Here is a 19,670-nt window from a genome sequence, read left to right as displayed (position 1 = left end):
AGATGACATGTATAAATCCTTACTTTATATTTGCAGTACCACTTTCCATGACAGTAGCCTTATTACTGGTTAGGGTTACTGCTGCTGGTACAGTGGAAGAATGAGGCATCACAGTACCTGTTACACCACTGTACTAACAGGACCAATTACACACCAATAAACGCACTGTAATGTAAAGTGTTACATCATTCTCAATGATCAGTCTATACATCCAGTATTCATTTCACCTACAGTACATTGTATCCATTTCAAGTCCCCCCTCCCCCCATTGTAGCTAATTATCTAGAACACATTGTACAGTTTTACAACCACGTATGAGTTATTATGGACGCTTATAGTTAGTATCACAGCATATCAGTTTAAGACATTACAACATTCATTAAAAGCATTATAGATATGTACTTCATAGAAACTGTTACCCTTTATTCTAACCACTCTATTTCATTTATTCCATATTAAGGGTCCTAACCTAGGAACTAAAATATTTGTCTCCTTCTCAACTTTGCCTGCAGTTTTCTCTCTCTCCCTCCCTCCCTCTAACCCCTCCCTCTCTCTCTCTCCCTCCCTTCCTCTAACCCCTCCCTCTCTCACTCCCTCCTTCCCTCCCTCTAACACCAGCCCTCTGGCAGAAGCAGGAAGTCCCTCCCCTTCACAAACTCTCTTCTGAGGAAACGAAACTGATCTGAGTCTCTTTGTCGTCTGTCTGTGTGAGAGTGAACAACCGTCCAAATGGCTAAACAGGGAGATCTGCTGGACCAGGACCAGTTCTGTTGTTCTGTCTGTCTGGATCTACTGAAGGAGCCGGTCACTACTGCCTGTGGACACAATTACTGTAGAATCTGTATTGAGGGCTGCTGGGATCAGGATGTTCTGAAAGGGGTCTATAGCTGTCCTCAGTGCAGAGAGACCTTCACACCAAGGCCTACACTGAGGAAAAATAACATGTTGGCTGAGCTGGTGGAGAAACTGAGGAAGACAGGACTCCAGGCTGCTCCCCCTCCTGCTCTGTGCTATGCTGGACCTGGAGATGTGGCGTGTGATGTCTGCACTGGGACCAGAAAGCAGAAAGCCCTCATGTCCTGTCTGGCATGTCTGGCCTCTTACTGTGAGACTCACCTCCAACCTCACTATGAATCTCCTGCTTTGAAGAAGCACAAGCTGGTCAAAGCCACCGCACAACTACAGGAGAAGATCTGCTCTCATCATGACAAACTGCTGGAGGTTTACTGTCGTACCGATCAGCAGTGTATCTGTATGCTGTGTACAATGGATGAACATAAAGGCCATGATACAGTGTCAGCTGCAGCAGAGAGGACTGAGAAACAGGTAAGACCAGAACAACTTGTTGGTGACTGTCTGATAAACAAAGAATTAAAGATACAGTAGGAACTAAATCTGTTTGAATATGAGATCATTCAAATGAAATGGATCCACAAATATGAACACAAACCTTGAGTATATAGATATGTTAACCCAGATTCTCCAAATGTATCACCATTTTCTAAAGTCAAACACTATTATCATTCTGAATGGCCTTTTATGAGTCCAAAGTTCAGTCTCAACCCCTTGATACATGTAGGCCTACCATAAAAACTATAATCATTCACATAGCAACATAATATCATATTGTAAAGGGACTTCCTTAGGATTGTAGACCTTCCTCTCTATGGGTCCTATGTCACATTACTATACTATTGATCTACTGGACTAATGAAGCTTGATAGCTCATTGAAGAGTGATTCTCCACAGAGGCAGCTGGGGATGAGTCAGAAGAAGGTCCAGCAGAGATTCCAGGAGAGAGAGAAGGAGCTGAAGAATCTCCAAAAAGCTGTGAAGTCTTTCAAGGTGAGTATTGTTGACTAGAGGAGACACACCATTTCACTTCTCTCCTCCAGTCAGAGAGAGTGAGAGGGGGAGAGGGGTCCAATCCCACTGACCCCACTGTTGGGAACAGGCTGTCTGGACCCCTTTCAGAGAATAGACTGGTTCATGTAACTGACGGGCTAGCTCATCACATAACCATGAGTAACCATGACTGACTCATGTCCCCGATACATTAAAATGGAGCTGTCTCTCACTCTCAATTGAATTTAATTCATAGGGCTTTATTGGCATGGAAATATACGTTTACATTGCTAAAGCAAGTGAAATAAACCATAAACAAAAGTGAAATAAACAATCAGAAATGAACAGTAAACATTACACTCACAAAAGTTTTAAAGGAATAGAGACATTTCAAATGTTATAATTCAAGTGCAAACAGAGTGAGTCGTGCGCCAGACTGAGTTCTGGAGGTGAAATGGAAATGAATGAGGGAGAGTTAAGTGAGGTAGAAGGTGTGGTGAAGAGTTCAGAACCAGAGAAGTATTTGGTCATATGAGATTTGACTTCAGAAGAGTTCCAGGGTGTGTTGAGTGGTGGTGTCCCGTCCTCCCAGGTAGTTGGCATGGTGCAGGAGCAGATAGGGTCAAAGTAGTGGAATGGGGTAGTGGGTTTTTAATGAGTGTAGGGTTAGTTGGCATGGTGCAGGAGCAGATAGGGTCAAAGTAGTGGAATGGGGTAGTGGGTTTTTAATGAGTGTAGGGTTAGTTGGCATGGTGCAGGAGTAGATAGGGTCAAAGTAGTGGAATGGGGTAGTGGGTTTTTAATGAGTGTAGGGTTAGTTGGCATGGTGCAGGAGCAGATAGGGTCAAAGTAGTGGAATGGGGTAGTGGGTTTTTAATGAGTGTAGGGTTAGTTGGCATGGTGCAGGAGTAGATAGGGTCAAAGTAGTGGAATGGGGTAGTGGGTTTTTAATGAGTGTAGGGTTAGTTGGCATGGTGCAGGAGTAGATAGGGTCAAAGTAGTGGAATGGGGTAGTGGGTTTTTAATGAGTGTAGGGTTAGTTGGCATGGTGCAGGAGCAGATAGGGTCAAAGTAGTGGAATGGGGTAGTGGGTTTTTAATGAGTGTAGGGTTAGTTGGCATGGTGCAGGAGCAGATAGGGTCAAAGTAGTGGAATGGGGTAGTGGGTTTTTAATGAGTGTAGGGTTAGTTGGCATGGTGCAGGAGCAGATAGGGTCAAAGTAGTGGAATGGGGTAGTGGGTTTTTAATGAGTGTAGGGTTAGTTGGCATGGTGCAGGAGCAGATAGGGTCAAAGTAGTGGAATGGGGTAGTGGGTTTTTAATGAGTGTAGGGTTAGTTGTCATGGTGCAGGAGCAGATAGGGTCAAAGTAGTGGAATGGGGTAGTGGGTTTTTAATGAGTGTAGGGTTAGTTGTCATGGTGCAGGAGCAGATAGGGTCAAAGTAGTGGAATGGGGTAGTGGGTTTTTAATGAGTGTAGGGTTAGTTGGCATGGTGCAGGAGCAGATAGGGTCAAAGTAGTGGAATGGGGTAGTGGGTTTTTAATGAGTGTAGGGTTAGTTGGCATGGTGCAGGAGCAGATAGGGTCAAAGTAGTGGAATGGGGTAGTGGGTTTTTAATGAGTGTAGGGTTAGTTGGCATGGTGCAGGAGCAGATAGGGTCAAAGTAGTGGAATGGGGTAGTGGGTTTTTAATGAGTGTAGGGTTAGTTGGCATGGTGCAGGAGCAGATAGGGTCAAAGTAGTGGAATGGGGTAGTGGGTTTTTAATGAGTGTAGGGTTAGTTGGCATGGTGCAGGAGCAGATAGGGTCAAAGTAGTGGAATGGGGTAGTGGGTTTTTAATGAGTGTAGGGTTAGTTGGCATGGTGCAGGAGCAGATAGGGTCAAAGTAGTGGAATGGGGTAGTGGGTTTTTAATGAGTGTAGGGTTAGTTGGCATGGTGCAGGAGCAGATAGGGTCAAAGTAGTGGAATGGGGTAGTGGGTTTTTAATGAGTGTAGGGTTAGTTGGCATGGTGCAGGAGCAGATAGGGTCAAAGTAGTGGAATGGGGTAGTGGGTTTTTAATGAGTGTAGGGTTAGTTGGCATGGTGCAGGAGCAGATAGGGTCAAAGTAGTGGAATGGGGTAGTGGGTTTTTAATGAGTGTAGGGTTAGTTGGCATGGTGCAGGAGCAGATAGGGTCAAAGTAGTGGAATGGGGTAGTGGGTTTTTAATGAGTGTAGGGTTAGTTGGCATGGTGCAGGAGCAGATAGGGTCAAAGTAGTGGAATGGGGTAGTGGGTTTTTAATGAGTGTAGGGTTAGTTGTCATGGTGCAGGAGCAGATAGGGTCAAAGTAGTGGAATGGGGTAGTGGGTTTTTAATGAGTGTAGGGTTAGTTGGCATGGTGCAGGAGCAGATAGGGTCAAAGTAGTGGAATGGGGTAGTGGGTTTTTAATGAGTGTAGGGTTAGTTGGCATGGTGCAGGAGCAGATAGGGTCAAAGTAGTGGAATGGGGTAGTGGGTTTTTAATGAGTGTAGGGTTAGTTGGCATGGTGCAGGAGCAGATAGGGTCAAAGTAGTGGAATGGGGTAGTGGGTTTTTAATGAGTGTAGGGTTAGTTGGCATGGTGCAGGAGTAGATAGGGTCAAAGTAGTGGAATGGGGTAGTGGGTTTTTAATGAGTGTAGGGTTAGTTGGCATGGTGCAGGAGCAGATAGGGTCAAAGTAGTGGAATGGGGTAGTGGGTTTTTAATGAGTGTAGGGTTAGTTGGCATGGTGCAGGAGCAGATAGGGTCAAAGTAGTGGAATGGGGTAGTGGGTTTTTAATGAGTGTAGGGTTAGTTGGCATGGTGCAGGAGCAGATAGGGTCAAAGTAGTGGAATGGGGTAGTGGGTTTTTAATGAGTGTAGGGTTAGTTGGCATGGTGCAGGAGCAGATAGGGTCAAAGTAGTGGAATGGGGTAGTGGGTTTTTAATGAGTGTAGGGTTAGTTGGCATGGTGCAGGAGCAGATAGGGTCAAAGTAGTGGAATGGGGTAGTGGGTTTTTAATGAGTGTAGGGTTAGTTGTCATGGTGCAGGAGCAGATAGGGTCAAAGTAGTGGAATGGGGTAGTGGGTTTTTAATGAGTGTAGGGTTATTTGGCATGGTGCAGGAGCAGATAGGGTCAAAGTAGTGGAATGGGGTAGTGGGTTTTTAATGAGTGTAGGGTTAGTTGGCATGGTGCAGGAGCAGATAGGGTCAAAGTAGTGGAATGGGGTAGTGGGTTTTTAATGAGTGTAGGGTTAGTTGGCATGGTGCAGGAGCAGATAGGGTCAAAGTAGTGGAATGGGGTAGTGGGTTTTTAATGAGTGTAGGGTTAGTTGGAATGGTGCAGGAGCAGATAGGGTCAAAGTAGTGGAATGGGGTAGTGGGTTTTTAATGAGTGTAGGGTTAGTTGTCATGGTGCAGGAGCAGATAGGGTCAAAGTAGTGGAATGGGGTAGTGGGTTTTTAATGAGTGTAGGGTTAGTTGGCATGGTGCAGGAGCAGATAGGGTCAAAGTAGTGGAATGGGGTAGTGGGTTTTTAATGAGTGTAGGGTTAGTTGGCATGGTGCAGGAGCAGATAGGGTCAAAGTAGTGGAATGGGGTAGTGGGTTTTTAATGAGTGTAGGGTTAGTTGGCATGGTGCAGGAGCAGATAGGGTCAAAGTAGTGGAATGGGGTAGTGGGTTTTTAATGAGTGTAGGGTTAGTTGGCATGGTGCAGGAGCAGATAGGGTCAAAGTAGTGGAATGGGGTAGTGGGTTTTTAATGAGTGTAGGGTTAGTTGTCATGGTGCAGGAGCAGATAGGGTCAAAGTAGTGGAATGGGGTAGTGGGTTTTTAATGAGTGTAGGGTTAGTTGTCATGGTGCAGGAGCAGAGAGGGTCAAAGTAGTGGAATGAGGTAGTGGGTTTTTAATGAGTGTAGGGTTAGTTGGCATGGTGCAGGAGCAGATAGGGTCAAAGTAGTGGAATGGGGTAGTGGGTTTTTAATGAGTGTAGGGTTAGTTGGCATGGTGCAGGAGCAGATAGGGTCAAAGTAGTGGAATGGGGTAGTGGGTTTTTAATGAGTGTAGGGTTAGTTGGCATGGTGCAGGAGCAGAGAGGGTCAAAGTAGTGGAATGGGGTAGTGGGTTTTTAATGAGTGTAGGGTTAGTTGGCATGGTGCAGGAGCAGATAGGGTCAAAGTAGTGGAATGGGGTAGTGGGTTTTTAATGAGTGTAGGGTTAGTTGGCATGGTGCAGGAGCAGATAGGGTCAAAGTAGTGGAATGGGGTAGTGGGTTTTTAATGAGTGTAGGGTTAGTTGTCATGGTGCAGGAGCAGATAAGGTCAAAGTAGTGGAATGGGGTAGTGGGTTTTTAATGAGTGTAGGGTTAGTTGGCATGGTGCAGGAGCAGATAGGGTCAAAGTAGTGGAATGGGGTAGTGGGTTTTTAATGAGTGTAGGGGTAGTTGGCATGGTGCAGGAGCAGATAGGGTCAAAGTAGTGGAATGGGGTAGTGGGTTTTTAATGAGTGTAGGGTTAGTTGGCATGGTGCAGGAGCAGATAGGGTCAAAGTAGTGGAATGGGGTAGTGGGTTTTTAATGAGTGTAGGGTTAGTTGGCATGGTGCAGGAGCAGATAGGGTCAAAGTAGTGGAATGGGGTAGTGGGTTTTTAATGAGTGTAGGGTTAGTTGGCATGGTGCAGGAGCAGATAGGGTCAAAGTAGTGGAATGGGGTAGTGGGTTTTTAATGAGTGTAGGGTTAGTTGGCATGGTGCAGGAGCAGATAGGGTCAAAGTAGTGGAATGGGGTAGTGGGTTTTTAATGAGTGTAGGGTTAGTTGTCATGGTGCAGGAGCAGATAGGGTCAAAGTAGTGGAATGGGGTAGTGGGTTTTTAATGAGTGTAGGGTTAGTTGGCATGGTGCAGGAGCAGATAGGGTCAAAGTAGTGGAATGGGGTAGTGGGTTTTTAATGAGTGTAGGGTTAGTTGGCATGGTGCAGGAGCAGATAGGGTCAAAGTAGTGGAATGGGGTAGTGGGTTTTTAATGAGTGTAGGGTTAGTTGTCATGGTGCAGGAGCAGATAGGGTCAAAGTAGTGGAATGGGGTAGTGGGTTTTTAATGAGTGTAGGGTTAGTTGGCATGGTGCAGGAGCAGATAGGGTCAAAGTAGTGGAATGGGGTAGTGGGTTTTTAATGAGTGTAGGGTTAGTTGGCATGGTGCAGGAGCAGATAGGGTCAAAGTAGTGGAATGGGGTAGTGGGTTTTTAATGAGTGTAGGGTTAGTTGGCATGGTGCAGGAGCAGATAGGGTCAAAGTAGTGGAATGGGGTAGTGGGTTTTTAATGAGTGTAGGGTTAGTTGGCATGGTGCAGGAGCAGATAGGGTCAAAGTAGTGGAATGGGGTAGTGGGTTTTTAATGAGTGTAGGGTTAGTTGGCATGGTGCAGGAGCAGATAGGGTCAAAGTAGTGGAATGAGGTAGTGGGTTTTTAATGAGTGTAGGGTTAGTTGGCATGGTGCAGGAGCAGATAGGGTCAAAGTAGTGGAATGGGGTAGTGGGTTTTTAATGAGTGTAGGGTTAGTTGGCATGGTGCAGGAGCAGATAGGGTCAAAGTAGTGGAATGGGGTAGTGGGTTTTTAATGAGTGTAGGGTTAGTTGGCATGGTGCAGGAGCAGATAGGGTCAAAGTAGTGGAATGGGGTAGTGGGTTTTTAATGAGTGTAGGGTTAGTTGGCATGGTGCAGGAGCAGATAGGGTCAAAGTAGTGGAATGGGGTAGTGGGTTTTTAATGAGTGTAGGGTTAGTTGGCATGGTGCAGGAGCAGATAGGGTCAAAGTAGTGGAATGGGGTAGTGGGTTTTTAATGAGTGTAGGGTTAGTTGGCATGGTGCAGGAGCAGATAGGGTCAAAGTAGTGGAATGGGGTAGTGGGTTTTTAATGAGTGTAGGGTTAGTTGGCATGGTGCAGGAGCAGATAGGGTCAAAGTAGTGGAATGAGGTAGTGGGTTTTTAATGAGTGTAGGGTTAGTTGGCATGGTGCAGGAGCAGATAGGGTCAAAGTAGTGGAATGGGGTAGTGGGTTTTTAATGAGTGTAGGGTTAGTTGGCATGGTGCAGGAGCAGATAGGGTCAAAGTAGTGGAATGGGGTAGTGGGTTTTTAATGAGTGTAGGGTTAGTTGGCATGGTGCAGGAGCAGATAGGGTCAAAGTAGTGGAATGGGGTAGTGGGTTTTTAATGAGTGTAGGGTTAGTTGGCATGGTGCAGGAGCAGATAGGGTCAAAGTAGTGGAATGGGGTAGTGGGTTTTTAATGAGTGTAGGGTTAGTTGGCATGGTGCAGGAGCAGATAGGGTCAAAGTAGTGGAATGGGGTAGTGGGTTTTAATGAGTGTAGGGTTAGTTGGCATGGTGCAGGAGCAGATAGGGTCAAAGTAGTGGAATGGGGTAGTGGGTTTTTAATGAGTGTAGGGTTAGTTGTCATGGTGCAGGAGCAGATAGGGTCAAAGTAGTGGAATGGGGTAGTGGGTTTTTAATGAGTGTAGGGTTAGTTGGCATGGTGCAGGAGCAGATAGGGTCAAAGTAGTGGAATGGGGTAGTGGGTTTTTAATGAGTGTAGGGTTAGTTGGCATGGTGCAGGAGTAGATAGGGTCAAAGTAGTGGAATGGGGTAGTGGGTTTTTAATGAGTGTAGGGTTAGTTGGCATGGTGCAGGAGCAGATAGGGTCAAAGTAGTGGAATGAGGTAGTGGGTTTTTAATGAGTGTAGGGTTAGTTGGCATGGTGCAGGAGCAGATAGGGTCAAAGTAGTGGAATGGGGTAGTGGGTTTTTAATGAGTGTAGGGTTAGTTGGCATGGTGCAGGAGCAGATAGGGTCAAAGTAGTGGAATGGGGTAGTGGGTTTTTAATGAGTGTAGGGTTAGTTGGCATGGTGCAGGAGCAGATAGGGTCAAAGTAGTGGAATGGGGTAGTGGGTTTTTAATGAGTGTAGGGTTAGTTGGCATGGTGCAGGAGCAGATAGGGTCAAAGTAGTGGAATGGGGTAGTGGGTTTTTAATGAGTGTAGGGTTAGTTGGCATGGTGCAGGAGCAGATAGGGTCAAAGTAGTGGAATGGGGTAGTGGGTTTTAATGAGTGTAGGGTTAGTTGGCATGGTGCAGGAGCAGATAGGGTCAAAGTAGTGGAATGGGGTAGTGGGTTTTTAATGAGTGTAGGGTTAGTTGTCATGGTGCAGGAGCAGATAGGGTCAAAGTAGTGGAATGGGGTAGTGGGTTTTTAATGAGTGTAGGGTTAGTTGGCATGGTGCAGGAGCAGATAGGGTCAAAGTAGTGGAATGGGGTAGTGGGTTTTTAATGAGTGTAGGGTTAGTTGGCATGGTGCAGGAGCAGATAGGGTCAAAGTAGTGGAATGGGGTAGTGGGTTTTTAATGAGTGTAGGGTTAGTTGGCATGGTGCAGGAGCACCGGTTGTGTGGGTCTCTGGTTGTGAATGGGGTGCTGACAGACAATCGTTGATGGATATTTATAGAGCTCTGATCAGGACAACAATTGATTACAGGTGTATAGTTTATGGAACAGCAGCAAAGACTTGTCTTCAGAAGCTGGACAGAATCCAGTATATAGCTTTAAGGATATGTATTGGTGCATTTAAATCAACATCTGTATGTGTCTTACTAGTGGAGGCAGGTGAGATGCCTTTGGGTATACGGCGTAATAAATTGTCATTAGCTTATTGGGTTGAAAGGCTGTGAGGTTGAGTATCCCACTGCTACTGTTCTAGATGACTGTTGGGAATATACTAGTAGACAAGGCAGTGGTTTTGGTTGGACAGTTGGAAAGCTTGCTGATGAGAGTGGTTTGAGGGAGTTGGAGGTTGGCCCTTCTGTGGTGATAGGGGATGTTCCTCCATGGTTACTCCCAGATCCTGTTGTTGATCTAACCCTGGTAGACAAAAGGAAAGATTGGTCAGAAGTCAGTGATGAAGGGAAACTGGTTGATAATTACATTGGTAGAAGTTTCTATGCTTTTTGACCTCTTTTCCCAGATGGATCCAAGGACCCAGATAGTGGGAACACAGGAGCAGGCGTTTACCTTCCTGAATTTGATGTGCAGATATGTAGAAGACTAACAGATGAACTGTCAGTACCCTCAGTTGAACTGTTGGTGATAATAGTTGCCCTCCAGTGGGTGGAGGACGTACAACCTGTTAGAATTATAGGATGCTCAGATTCTCTGTCTGTATTGAATAGTTTATCATCTGGTAAATCTAGTAGGAGTGACCTACAAAATCAAATCAAATTGTATTTGTCACATGCGCCGAATACAACAGGTGTAGACCTTACTGTAAAATGCTGAATACAGCAGGTGTAGACCTTACCGTGAAATGCTGAATACAACAGGTGTAGTAGACCTCACAGTGAAATGCTGAATACAACAGGTGTAGTAGACCTCACAGTGAAATGCTGAATACAACAGGTGTAGACCTTACAGTGAAATGCTGAATACAACAGGTGTAGTAGACCTTACAGTGAAATGCTGAATACAACAGGTGTAGACCTTACAGTGAAATGCTGAATACAACAGGTGTAGACCAAACAGTGAAATGCTTACTTAAGAGCCCCTAACCAACAATGCAGTTTTAAAAAATACAGATAAGAATAAGAAATAAAATTAACAAGATATTAAAGAGCAGCAGCAAAATAACAATAGTGAGACTATATACAGGGGGTACCGGTACAGAGTCATTGTGAAGGGACACTGGTTAGTTGAGGTAATATGTACATGTAGGTAGAGTTACTAAAGTGACTATGCATAGATGATAACAACAGAGAGTAGCAGCAGTGTAAAAGAGGGGGGGGGGGGGCAATGCAAATAGTCTGGGTAGCCATTTGATTTGATGTTCAGGAGTCTTATGGCCTGGGGATAGAAGCTGTTTAGATACCTCTTGAACCCAGACTTGGCGCTCCGGTACCGCTTGCCGTGCAATAGCAGAGAGAACAGTTTATGACTAGGGTGGCTGGAGACTTTGACAATATTTAGGGCCTTCCTCTGACACCGCCTGGTATAGAGGTCCTGGATGGCAGGAAGCTTGGCCCCAGTGATGTACTGGGCCATTCGCACTACCCTCTGTAGTGCCTTGTAGTCGGAGGCCAAGCAGCTGCCATACTATTGGAGGTATTAATGTTATTATGGAGAATTGAGAGAATGGGTGTAGTAGTGAGATTCTGCTGGGTCCCAGCACATTCAGGTGTGGAAGGAAATTAAATTGTAGACCAGTTATCTAAAAGAGCTTTGAAACAATATATAATTGATATTAATGTTCCACTGGGTAGAGGTGAAGCCAAATGTAAGATCAGAGACATTTTGATAGATGTGTGGCAGAAGAGATGGGACTCTGAGCACAAGGGACAGCATTTACAGTGGGGCAAAAAAGTATTTAGTCAGCCACCAATTGTGCAAGTTCTCCCACTTAAAAAGATAAGAGAGGCCTGTAATTTTCATCATAGGTACACTTCAACTATGACAGACAAAACGAGAAAAAAATCCAGAAAATCACATTGTAGGATTTTTAATGAATTTATTTGCAAATTATGGTGGAAAATAAGTATTTGGTCAATAACAAAAGTTTATCTCAATACTTTGTTATATACCCTTTGTTGGCAATGACAGAGGTCAAACGTTTTCTGTAAGTCTTCACAAGGTTTTAGAGTGGATTTAGAAATGGTGTAAACCGTGATTGAACACACTCCAGCACAGTAGGTGGCGCCATGCACCTTTAACTTTGTATTTAAGTTTCCATGTGAGTCATTTAGCAGACACTCTTATCCAGAGCCACTAGGGTTAAGTGCCTAAATCTGCCTAAAAAAGGCGATTTACAGATTTTTCACCTCGTCTGCTACTTAACACCAAGCGGTCCAGGAGGGGAGACAAGTTGTTCTTTTCCAGTTCCGTCCTAAGAACAGGTTTTAGTGGTCAAATAAAAAGGGAGACATTTTTTGGTGCCAGTTAGGGGAAACTGAATTCTAAGGATCATTCCAGTCAGAAGAGGCTCTGTGAAGGTTCGTTTCAATTCATTTGCTATGGCCTCGCTAGTGTTCCAGCTCAGACAACGTTCTTTGGCCGTTTGGACTCGTTCTATTGTCCAGCCTACTAGGACTCAGGGGGCAGAGGCTGGGTCTAGCTCTGCTACGGGGCAGGCTACTGGAGGGGGTACCAGGAGGGAGGAGAGTAGAGCAGGACCAAGAGGTGTTCTGTACCTGTCTGTCCAGGAGGGAGGAGAGTAGAGCAGGACCAAGAGGTGTTCTATACCTGTCTGTCCAGGAGGGAGGAGAGTAGAGCAGGACCAAGAGGTGTTCTGTACCTGTCTGTCCAGGAGGGAGGAGAGTAGAGCAGGACCAAGAGGTGTTCTGTACCTGTCTGTCCAGGAGGGAGGAGAGTAGAGCAGGACCAAGAGGTGTTCTGTACCTGTCTGTCCAGGAGGGAGGAGAGTAGAGCAGGACCAAGAGGTGTTCTGTACCTGTCTGTCCAGGAGGGAGGAGAGTAGAGCAGGACCAAGAGGTGTTCTGTACCTGTCTGTCCAGGAGGGAGGAGAGTAGAGCAGGACCAAGAGGTGTTCTGTACCTGTCTGTCCAGGAGGGAGGACAAGGCCTGGTGGACCTGGAGAGCAGGGTGGCAGCGTTCTGACTCAATGAGGTGCAGAGAGGCTACTGTACCTACTGTCTCTCTCTCTGTGTCTCTCTGTCTCTCTCTCTCTCTCTCTCTCGCTCTCTCGCTCTCTCTCTCTCGCTCTCTGTCTCTCTCTCTCTCTCTCTCTCTCTCTCTCTCTCTCTCTCTCTCTCTCTCTCTCTCTCTCTCTCTCTCTCTCTTAACAGCGCTCTGCACAGGCAGCAGTGGAGGACAGTGATAAGATCTTTACTGAGCTGATCCGCTCCATTGAGAGAAGGAGCTCTGAGGTGAAGGAGCTGATCAGAGCCCAAGAGAAGGCTCAAGTGAGTCAAGCTGAAGGACTCCTGGAGCAACTGAAGCAGGAGATAGCTGAGCTGAGGAAGAGAAGCACTGAGCTGGAGCAGCTCTCACACACAGAGGATCACATCCATTTCCTCCAGGTAACTAAACTGTCTTGTTACATGTGATATGAAATTAACTTCATGTGAAACTATTCATCTCAATCATTATGTTGTCCTGTCTGTCTCTCTGTCCCTGTCTCTCTCTCTCTGTCCCTGTCTCTCTCTCTGTCAATTCAATTCAATTCAATTCAATTCAATTCAATGGGCTTTTTTGGCATGGGAAACATTTGTTAACATTGCCAAAGCAAGTGAGGTAGATATTATACAAAAGTGAAATAAACAATAAAAATTAACAGTAAACATTACACATTCAGAAGTTTCAAAACAATAAAGACATTACAAATGTTATATTATATATATACAGTGTTGTAACAATGTACAAATGGTTAAAGCACACAAGTTAAAATAAATAAGCATAAATATGGGTTGTATTTACAATGGTGTTTGTTCTTCACTGGTTGCCCTTTTCTTGTGGCAATCTCTGTCTCCCTCTGTCCGTTCTTCTCTCTCTCTGTCCGTCTCTCTCTCTCTCTCTGTCCGTTCTTCTCTCTCTCTGTCCGTTCTTCTCTCTCTCTGTCCGTTCTTCTCTCTCTCTGTCCGTTCTTCTCTCTCTCTGTCCGTTCTTCTCTCTCTCTGTCCGTCTCTCTCCCTCTGTCTGTTCTTCTCTCTCTCTGTCCGTCTCTCTCCCTCTGTCCGTTCTTCTCTCTCTCTGTCCGTTCTTCTCTCTCTCTGTCCGTTCTTCTCTCTCTCTGTCCGTTCTTCTCTCTCTCTGTCCGTTCTTCTCTTTCTCTGTCCGTCTCTCTCCCTCTGTCCGTTCTTCTCTCTCTCTGTCCGTTCTTCTCTCTCTCTGTCCGTCTCTCTCTCTCTGTCCGTTCTTCTCTCTCTCTGTCCGTCTCTCTCTCTCTGTCCGTTCTTCTCTCCCTCTGTCCGTTCTTCTCTCTCTCTGTCCGTTCTTCTCTCCCTCTGTCCGTTCTTCTCTCTCTCTGTCCGTTCTTCTCTCCCTCTGTCCGTTCTTCTCTCCCTCTGTCCGTTCTTCTCTCTCTCTGTCCGTCTCTCTCCCTCTGTCCGTTCTTCTCTCTCTCTGTCCGTTCTTCTCTCTCTCTGTCCGTTCTTCTCTCTCTCTGTCCGTTCTTCTCTCCCTCTGTCCGTTCTTCTCTCTCTCTGTCCGTTCTTCTCTCTCTCTGTCCGTTCTTCTCTCTCTCTGTCCGTCTCTCTCCCTCTGTCCGTTCTTCTCTCTCTCTGTCCGTCTCTCTCCCTCTGTCCGTTCTTCTCTCTCTCTGTCCGTTCTTCTCTCTCTGTCCGTCTCTCTCTCTCTGTCCGTCTCTCTCTCTCTGTCCGTTCTTCTCTCTCTCTGTCCGTCTCTCTCCCTCTGTCCGTTCTTCTCTCTCTCTGTCCGTCCCTCTCTCTCTCTGTCCGTCTCTCTCTGTCCGTTCTTCTCTCTCTCTGTCCGTCTCTCTCTCTCTGTCCGTCTCTCTCTCTCTGTCCGTTCTTCTCTCTCTCTGTCCGTTCTTCTCTCTCTCTGTCCGTTCTTCTCTCTCTCTGTCCGTTCTTCTCTCTCTCTGTCCGTTCTTCTCTCTCTCTGTCCGTTCTTCTCTCTCTCTGTCCGTCTCTCTCTCTCTGTCCGTTCTTCTCTCTCTCTGTCCGTCTCTCTCTCTCTCTGTCCGTTCTTCTCTCTCTCTGTCCGTCTCTCTCCCTCTGTCCGTTCTTCTCTCCCTCTGTCCGTTCTTCTCTCTCTCTTTCCGTTCTTCTCTCTCTCTGTCCGTTCTTCTCTCTCTCTGTCCGTTCTTCTCTCTCTCTGTCCGTTCTTCTCTCTCTCTGTCCGTTCTTCTCTCTCTCTGTCCGTTCTCTCTCTCTGTCCGTTCTTCTCTCTCTCTGTCCGTTCTTCTCTCCCTCTGTCCGTTCTTCTCTCTCTCTGTCCGTTCTTCTCTCTCTCTGTCCGTTCTTCTCTCTCTCTGTCCGTTCTTCTCTCTCTCTGTCCGTTCTTCTCTCTCTCTGTCCGTTCTTCTCTCTCTCTGTCCGTTCTTCTCTCTCTCTGTCCGTTCTTCTCTCCCTCTGTCCGTTCTTCTCTCTCTCTGTCCGTTCTTCTCTCTCTCTGTCCGTTCTTCTCTCTCTCTGTCCGTTCTTCTCTCTCTCTGTCCGTTCTTCTCTCTCTCTGTCCGTCTCTCTCTCTCTCTGTCCGTTCTTCTCTCTCTCTGTCCGTTCTTCTCTCTCTCTGTCCGTCTCTCTCTCTCTGTCCGTCTCTCTCTCTCTGTCCGTCTCTCTCTCTCTGTCCGTCCCTCTCTCTTTGTCTGTCCCTCTCTCTCTGTCTGTCCCCCTCTCTCTGTCTGTCCCTCTCTCTCTGTCTGTCCCTCTCTCTCTGTCTGTCCCTCTCTCTCTGTCTGTCCCTCTCTCTCTGTCTGTCCCTCTCTCTCTGTCTGTCCGTCCCTCTATCTCTCTCTGTCCGTCCCTCTATCTCTCTCTGTCCGTCCCTCTATCTCTCTCTGTCCGACCCTCTCTCTCTCTCTCTGTTCGTCCCTCTCTCTCTCTGTCCGTTCTTCTCTCTCTCTGTCCGTTCTTCTCTCTCTCTGTCCGTTCTTCTCTCTCTCTGTCCGTTCTCTCTCTCTGTCCGTTCTTCTCTCTCTCTGTCCGTTCTTCTCTCCCTCTGTCCGTTCTTCTCTCTCTCTGTCCGTTCTTCTCTCTCTCTGTCCGTTCTTCTCTCTCTCTGTCCGTTCTTCTCTCTCTCTGTCCGTTCTTCTCTCTCTCTGTCCGTTCTTCTCTCTCTCTGTCCGTCCCTCTCTCTCTGTCCGTCTCTCTCTCTCTGTCCGTCTCTCTCTCTCTCTGTCCGTTCTTCTCTCTCTCTGTCCGTTCTTCTCTCTCTCTGTCCGTCTCTCTCTCTCTGTCCGTCTCTCTCTCTCTGTCCGTCTCTCTCTCTCTGTCCGTCCCTCTCTCTTTGTCCGTCCCTCTCTCTCTGTCTGTCCCCCTCTCTCTGTCTGTCCCTCTCTCTCTGTCTGTCCCTCTCTCTCTGTCTGTCCCTCTCTCTCTGTCTGTCCCTCTCTCTCTGTCTGTCCCTCTCTCTCTGTCTGTCCGTCCCTCTATCTCTCTCTGTCCGTCCCTCTATCTCTCTCTGTCCGTCCCTCTATCTCTCTCTGTCCGACCCTCTCTCTCTCTCTCTGTCTGTCCCTCTCTCTCTGTCTGTCCCTCTCTCTCTGTCTGTCCCTCTCTCTCTGTCTGTCCCTCTCTCTCTGTCTGTCCCTCTCTCTCTGTCTGTCCCTCTCTCTCTGTCTGTCCCTCTCTCTCTGTCTGTCCCTCTCTCTCTGTCTGTCCCTTTCTCTCTCTCTGTCTGTCCCTCTCTCTCTCTCTGTCCGTCCCTCTATCTCTCTCTGTCCGTCCCTCTATCTCTCTCTGTCCGACCTTCTATCTCTCTCTCTCTGTTCGTCCCTCTCTCTCTGTCGGTCCCTCTCTCTCTCTGTCCGTCCCTCTATCTCTCTCTCTCTGTTCGTCCCTCTCTCTCTGTCGGTCCCTCTCTCTCTATGTCTGTCCCTCTCTCTCTCTCTGTCGGTCCCTCTCTCTCCCTCTGTCTGTCTCTCTCTCTCTCTCTGTCCGTCCCTCTCTCTCTCTCTGTCTGTCCCTCTCTCTCCCTCTGTTGTCCCTCTCTCTCCCTCTCTCTCTCTCTCCCTCTGTCTGTCTCTCTCTCTCCCTCTGTCGGTCCCTCTCTCTCCCTCTGTCCGTCCCTCTCTCTCCCTCTGTCCGTCCCTCTCTCTCCCTCTGTCTCTGTCCCTCTGTCTCTGTCCATCTCTGTCCATCCCCCTCTTTGTCCTTCTCTGTCCCTCTCTCTCTCTGTCCCCCTCTCTCTCTGTCCGTTCTTCTCTCTCTCTGTCCGTTCTTCTCTCTCTCTGTCCGTTCTTCTCTCTCTCTGTCCGTCTCTCTCCCTCTGTCCGTTCTTCTCTCCCTCTGTCCGTTCTTCTCTCTCTCTTTCCGTTCTTCTCTCTCTTTGTCCGTTCTTCTCTCTCTCTGTCCGTTCTTCTCTCTCTCTGTCCGTTCTTCTCTCTCTCTGTCCGTTCTTCTCTCTCTCTGTCCGTTCTTCTCTCTCTCTGTCCGTTCTTCTCTCTCTCTGTCCGTTCTTCTCTCCCTCTGTCCGTTCTTCTCTCTCTCTGTCCGTTCTTCTCTCTCTCTGTCCGTTCTTCTCTCTCTCTGTCCGTTCTTCTCTCTCTCTGTCCGTTCTTCTCTCTCTCTGTCCGTTCTTCTCTCTCTCTGTCCGTCCCTCTCTCTCTGTCCGTCTCTCTCTCTCTGTCCGTCTCTCTCTCTCTCTGTCCGTTCTTCTCTCTCTCTGTCCGTTCTTCTTTCTCTCTGTCCGTCTCTCTCTCTCTGTCCGTCTCTCTCTCTCTGTCCGTCCCTCTCTCTTTGTCTGTCCCTCTCTCTCTGTCTGTCCCTCTCTCTCTGTCTGTCCCTCTCTCTCTGTCTGTCCCTCTCTCTCTGTCTGTCCCTCTCTCTCTGTCTGTCCCTCTCTCTCTGTCTGTCCCTCTCTCTCTGTCTGTCCCTCTCTCTCTGTCCGTCCCTCTATCTCTCTCTGTCCGTCCCTCTATCTCTCTCTGTCCGTCCCTCTATCTCTCTCTGTCCGACCCTCTCTCTCTCTCTCTGTTCGTCCCTCTCTCTCTCTGTCTGTCCCTCTCTCTCTGTCTGTTCCTCTCTCTCTGTCTGTCCCTCTCTCTCTGTCTGTCCCTCTCTCTCTGTCTGTCCCTCTCTCTCTGTCTGTCCCTCTCTCTCTGTCTGTCCCTCTCTCTCTGTCTGTCCCTCTCTCTCTGTCTGTCCCTCTCTCTCTCTCTGTCTGTCCCTCTCTCTCTCTCTGTCCGTCCCTCTATCTCTCTCTGTCCGTCCCTCTATCTCTCTCTGTCCGACCCTCTATCTCTCTCTCTCTGTTCGTCCCTCTCTCTCTGTCGGTCCCTCTCACTCTCTGTCCGTCCCTCTATCTCTCTCTCTCTGTTCGTCCCTCTCTCTCTGTCGGTCCCTCTCTCTCTATGTCTGTCCCTCTCTCTCTCTGTCGGTCCCTCTCTCTCCCTCTGTCTGTCTCTCTCTCTCCCTCTGTCCGTCCCTCTCTCTCTCTCTGTCTGTCCCTCTCTCTCCCTCTGTTGTCCCTCTCTCTCCCTCTCTCTCTCTCTCCCTCTGTCTGTCTCTCTCTCTCCCTCTGTCCGTCCCTCTCTCTCCCTCTGTCCGTCCCTCTCTCTCCCTCTGTCCGTCCCTCTCTCTCCCTCTGTCGGTCCCTCTCTCTCCCTCTGTCTCTGTCCCTCTGTCTCTGTCCATCTCTGTCCATCCCCCTCTTTGTCCTTCTCTGTCCCTCTCTCTCTCTCTGTCCCCCTCTCTCTCTGTCCCTCTCTCTCTGTCTGTTCCTCTCTCTCTCTCTCTCTGTCTCTCTCTCTCTGTCTCCAGAGTTATCAGTCTCTCTCCAGTATCAGTGTATCTTCAGACTTACCCAGCATCGTTGTCCGTCCTCTTCAGTACTTTGGAGATGTGAGTAAGACTGTGTCTGAACTGAGAGAGAAACTAGAAGACTTCCTTAAAGGAGAATGGACCAAGATCTCCACTACAGGTGTGTTGAAAACAATAAGAACATCAACTTTAGACCATTGAAAGTTCCCTACTAGTCATATACATGTGGAATATGGTCTGATGATAACATTCCCTCTCTCTGTCAATGTGTTTGAGTGTCTGTAGTGAATATAGTGGATGTTGTACTGCCTCCAGAGCCCAAGACCAGAGAACAGTTGTTACAATGTGAGTCTCTTTATTGTGAAGTAACTAACAGTCTCTTTTTACTGACACTCCTAACAATCCCTCTAGAAATATATAGCAATAGTAGATCTAATCAAAGACTGGGTATCTATCTGACTCCTCATATTTCTCTGATTTGATCTCTGCTGTGCTCTAATCAAAGACAGGGTAGATACAGTATCTGACTTAACTTATTGTTCTGACTCCCCTCATTGGTCTCTGCTCTGCTCTTCTCCCAGATTCCTGTCAGCTCACACTGGACCCAAACACAGCACACACACACCTCTCTCTGTCTGAAGGGAACAGAAAGGTGACCTGTACAGACCAAGTCCAACCATATCCTGGCCATCCAGACAGATTCACCAACCGGTACCAGGTTCTGTGTAGACAGGGTCTGTCTGGACGCTGTTACTGGGAGGTGGAGTGGACTGGTGATTATGTTGTTACAGCAGTCTCATATAAAGACATCAGCAGAACAGAGAGAGATGGTGGATTTGGATACAATAACAAGTCCTGGAGTTTAGAGTGTTATAGAGGTGATTATTGTTTCAGACACAATAATGTTGCGACTAAAGTATCAGGCCCTCAGTCCTCCAGAGTAGGAGTGTACCTGGATCACAAGGCAGGTACTCTGTCCTTCTACAGTGTCTCTGACACAAGGACCCTCCTCCACAGAGTCCAGACCACATTCACTCAGCCCCTCTATCCTGGGTTTTGGCTCAATGGTACTGCTGAGCTGGTTAAACTGTAGTAGGGTCCACATAGATACTAGTCATGCTGGTGTAGTCTATAGCTGAGCTGGTTAAACTGTAGTAGGGTCCACATAGATACTAGTCATGCTGGTGTAGTCTATAGCTGAGCTGGTTAAACTGTAGTAGGGTCCACATAGATACTAGTCATGCTGGTGTAGTCTATAGCTGAGCTAGTTAAACTGTAGTAGGGTCCACATAGATACTAGTCATGCTGGTGTAGTCTATAGCTGAGCTGGTTAAACTGTAGTAGGGTCCACATAGATACTAGTCATGCTGGTGTAGTCTATAGCTGAGCTGGTTAAAC

General features: G+C 47.4%; 1 protein-coding gene across 1 annotated transcript; it reads left to right on the top strand.

Annotated features, from left to right (window-relative positions):
- The first annotated feature begins 686 nt into the window (after nt 1-686).
- Nucleotides 687-19,441, top strand: LOC120041017 (tripartite motif-containing protein 16-like). Its single transcript, XM_038985985.1, has 6 exons — nt 687-1,326; nt 1,750-1,845; nt 12,675-12,908; nt 18,273-18,432; nt 18,558-18,617; nt 18,854-19,441. The coding sequence occupies exons 1-6, from the start codon at nt 730-732 to the stop codon at nt 19,363-19,365; spliced, it is 1,659 nt and encodes a 552-aa protein (XP_038841913.1). The 5' UTR covers nt 687-729; the 3' UTR covers nt 19,366-19,441.
- Nucleotides 19,442-19,670: the final 229 nt, after the last annotated feature.

The sequence above is a fragment of the Salvelinus namaycush genome, unplaced genomic scaffold, assembly GCF_016432855.1.
Source record: "Salvelinus namaycush isolate Seneca unplaced genomic scaffold, SaNama_1.0 Scaffold4, whole genome shotgun sequence".
Taxonomy (NCBI): Eukaryota; Metazoa; Chordata; class Actinopteri; order Salmoniformes; family Salmonidae; genus Salvelinus; species Salvelinus namaycush.
The sequence above is the reverse complement of the archived record's forward strand: the minus strand, read 5'-3'. Positions and strand labels throughout refer to the sequence as shown.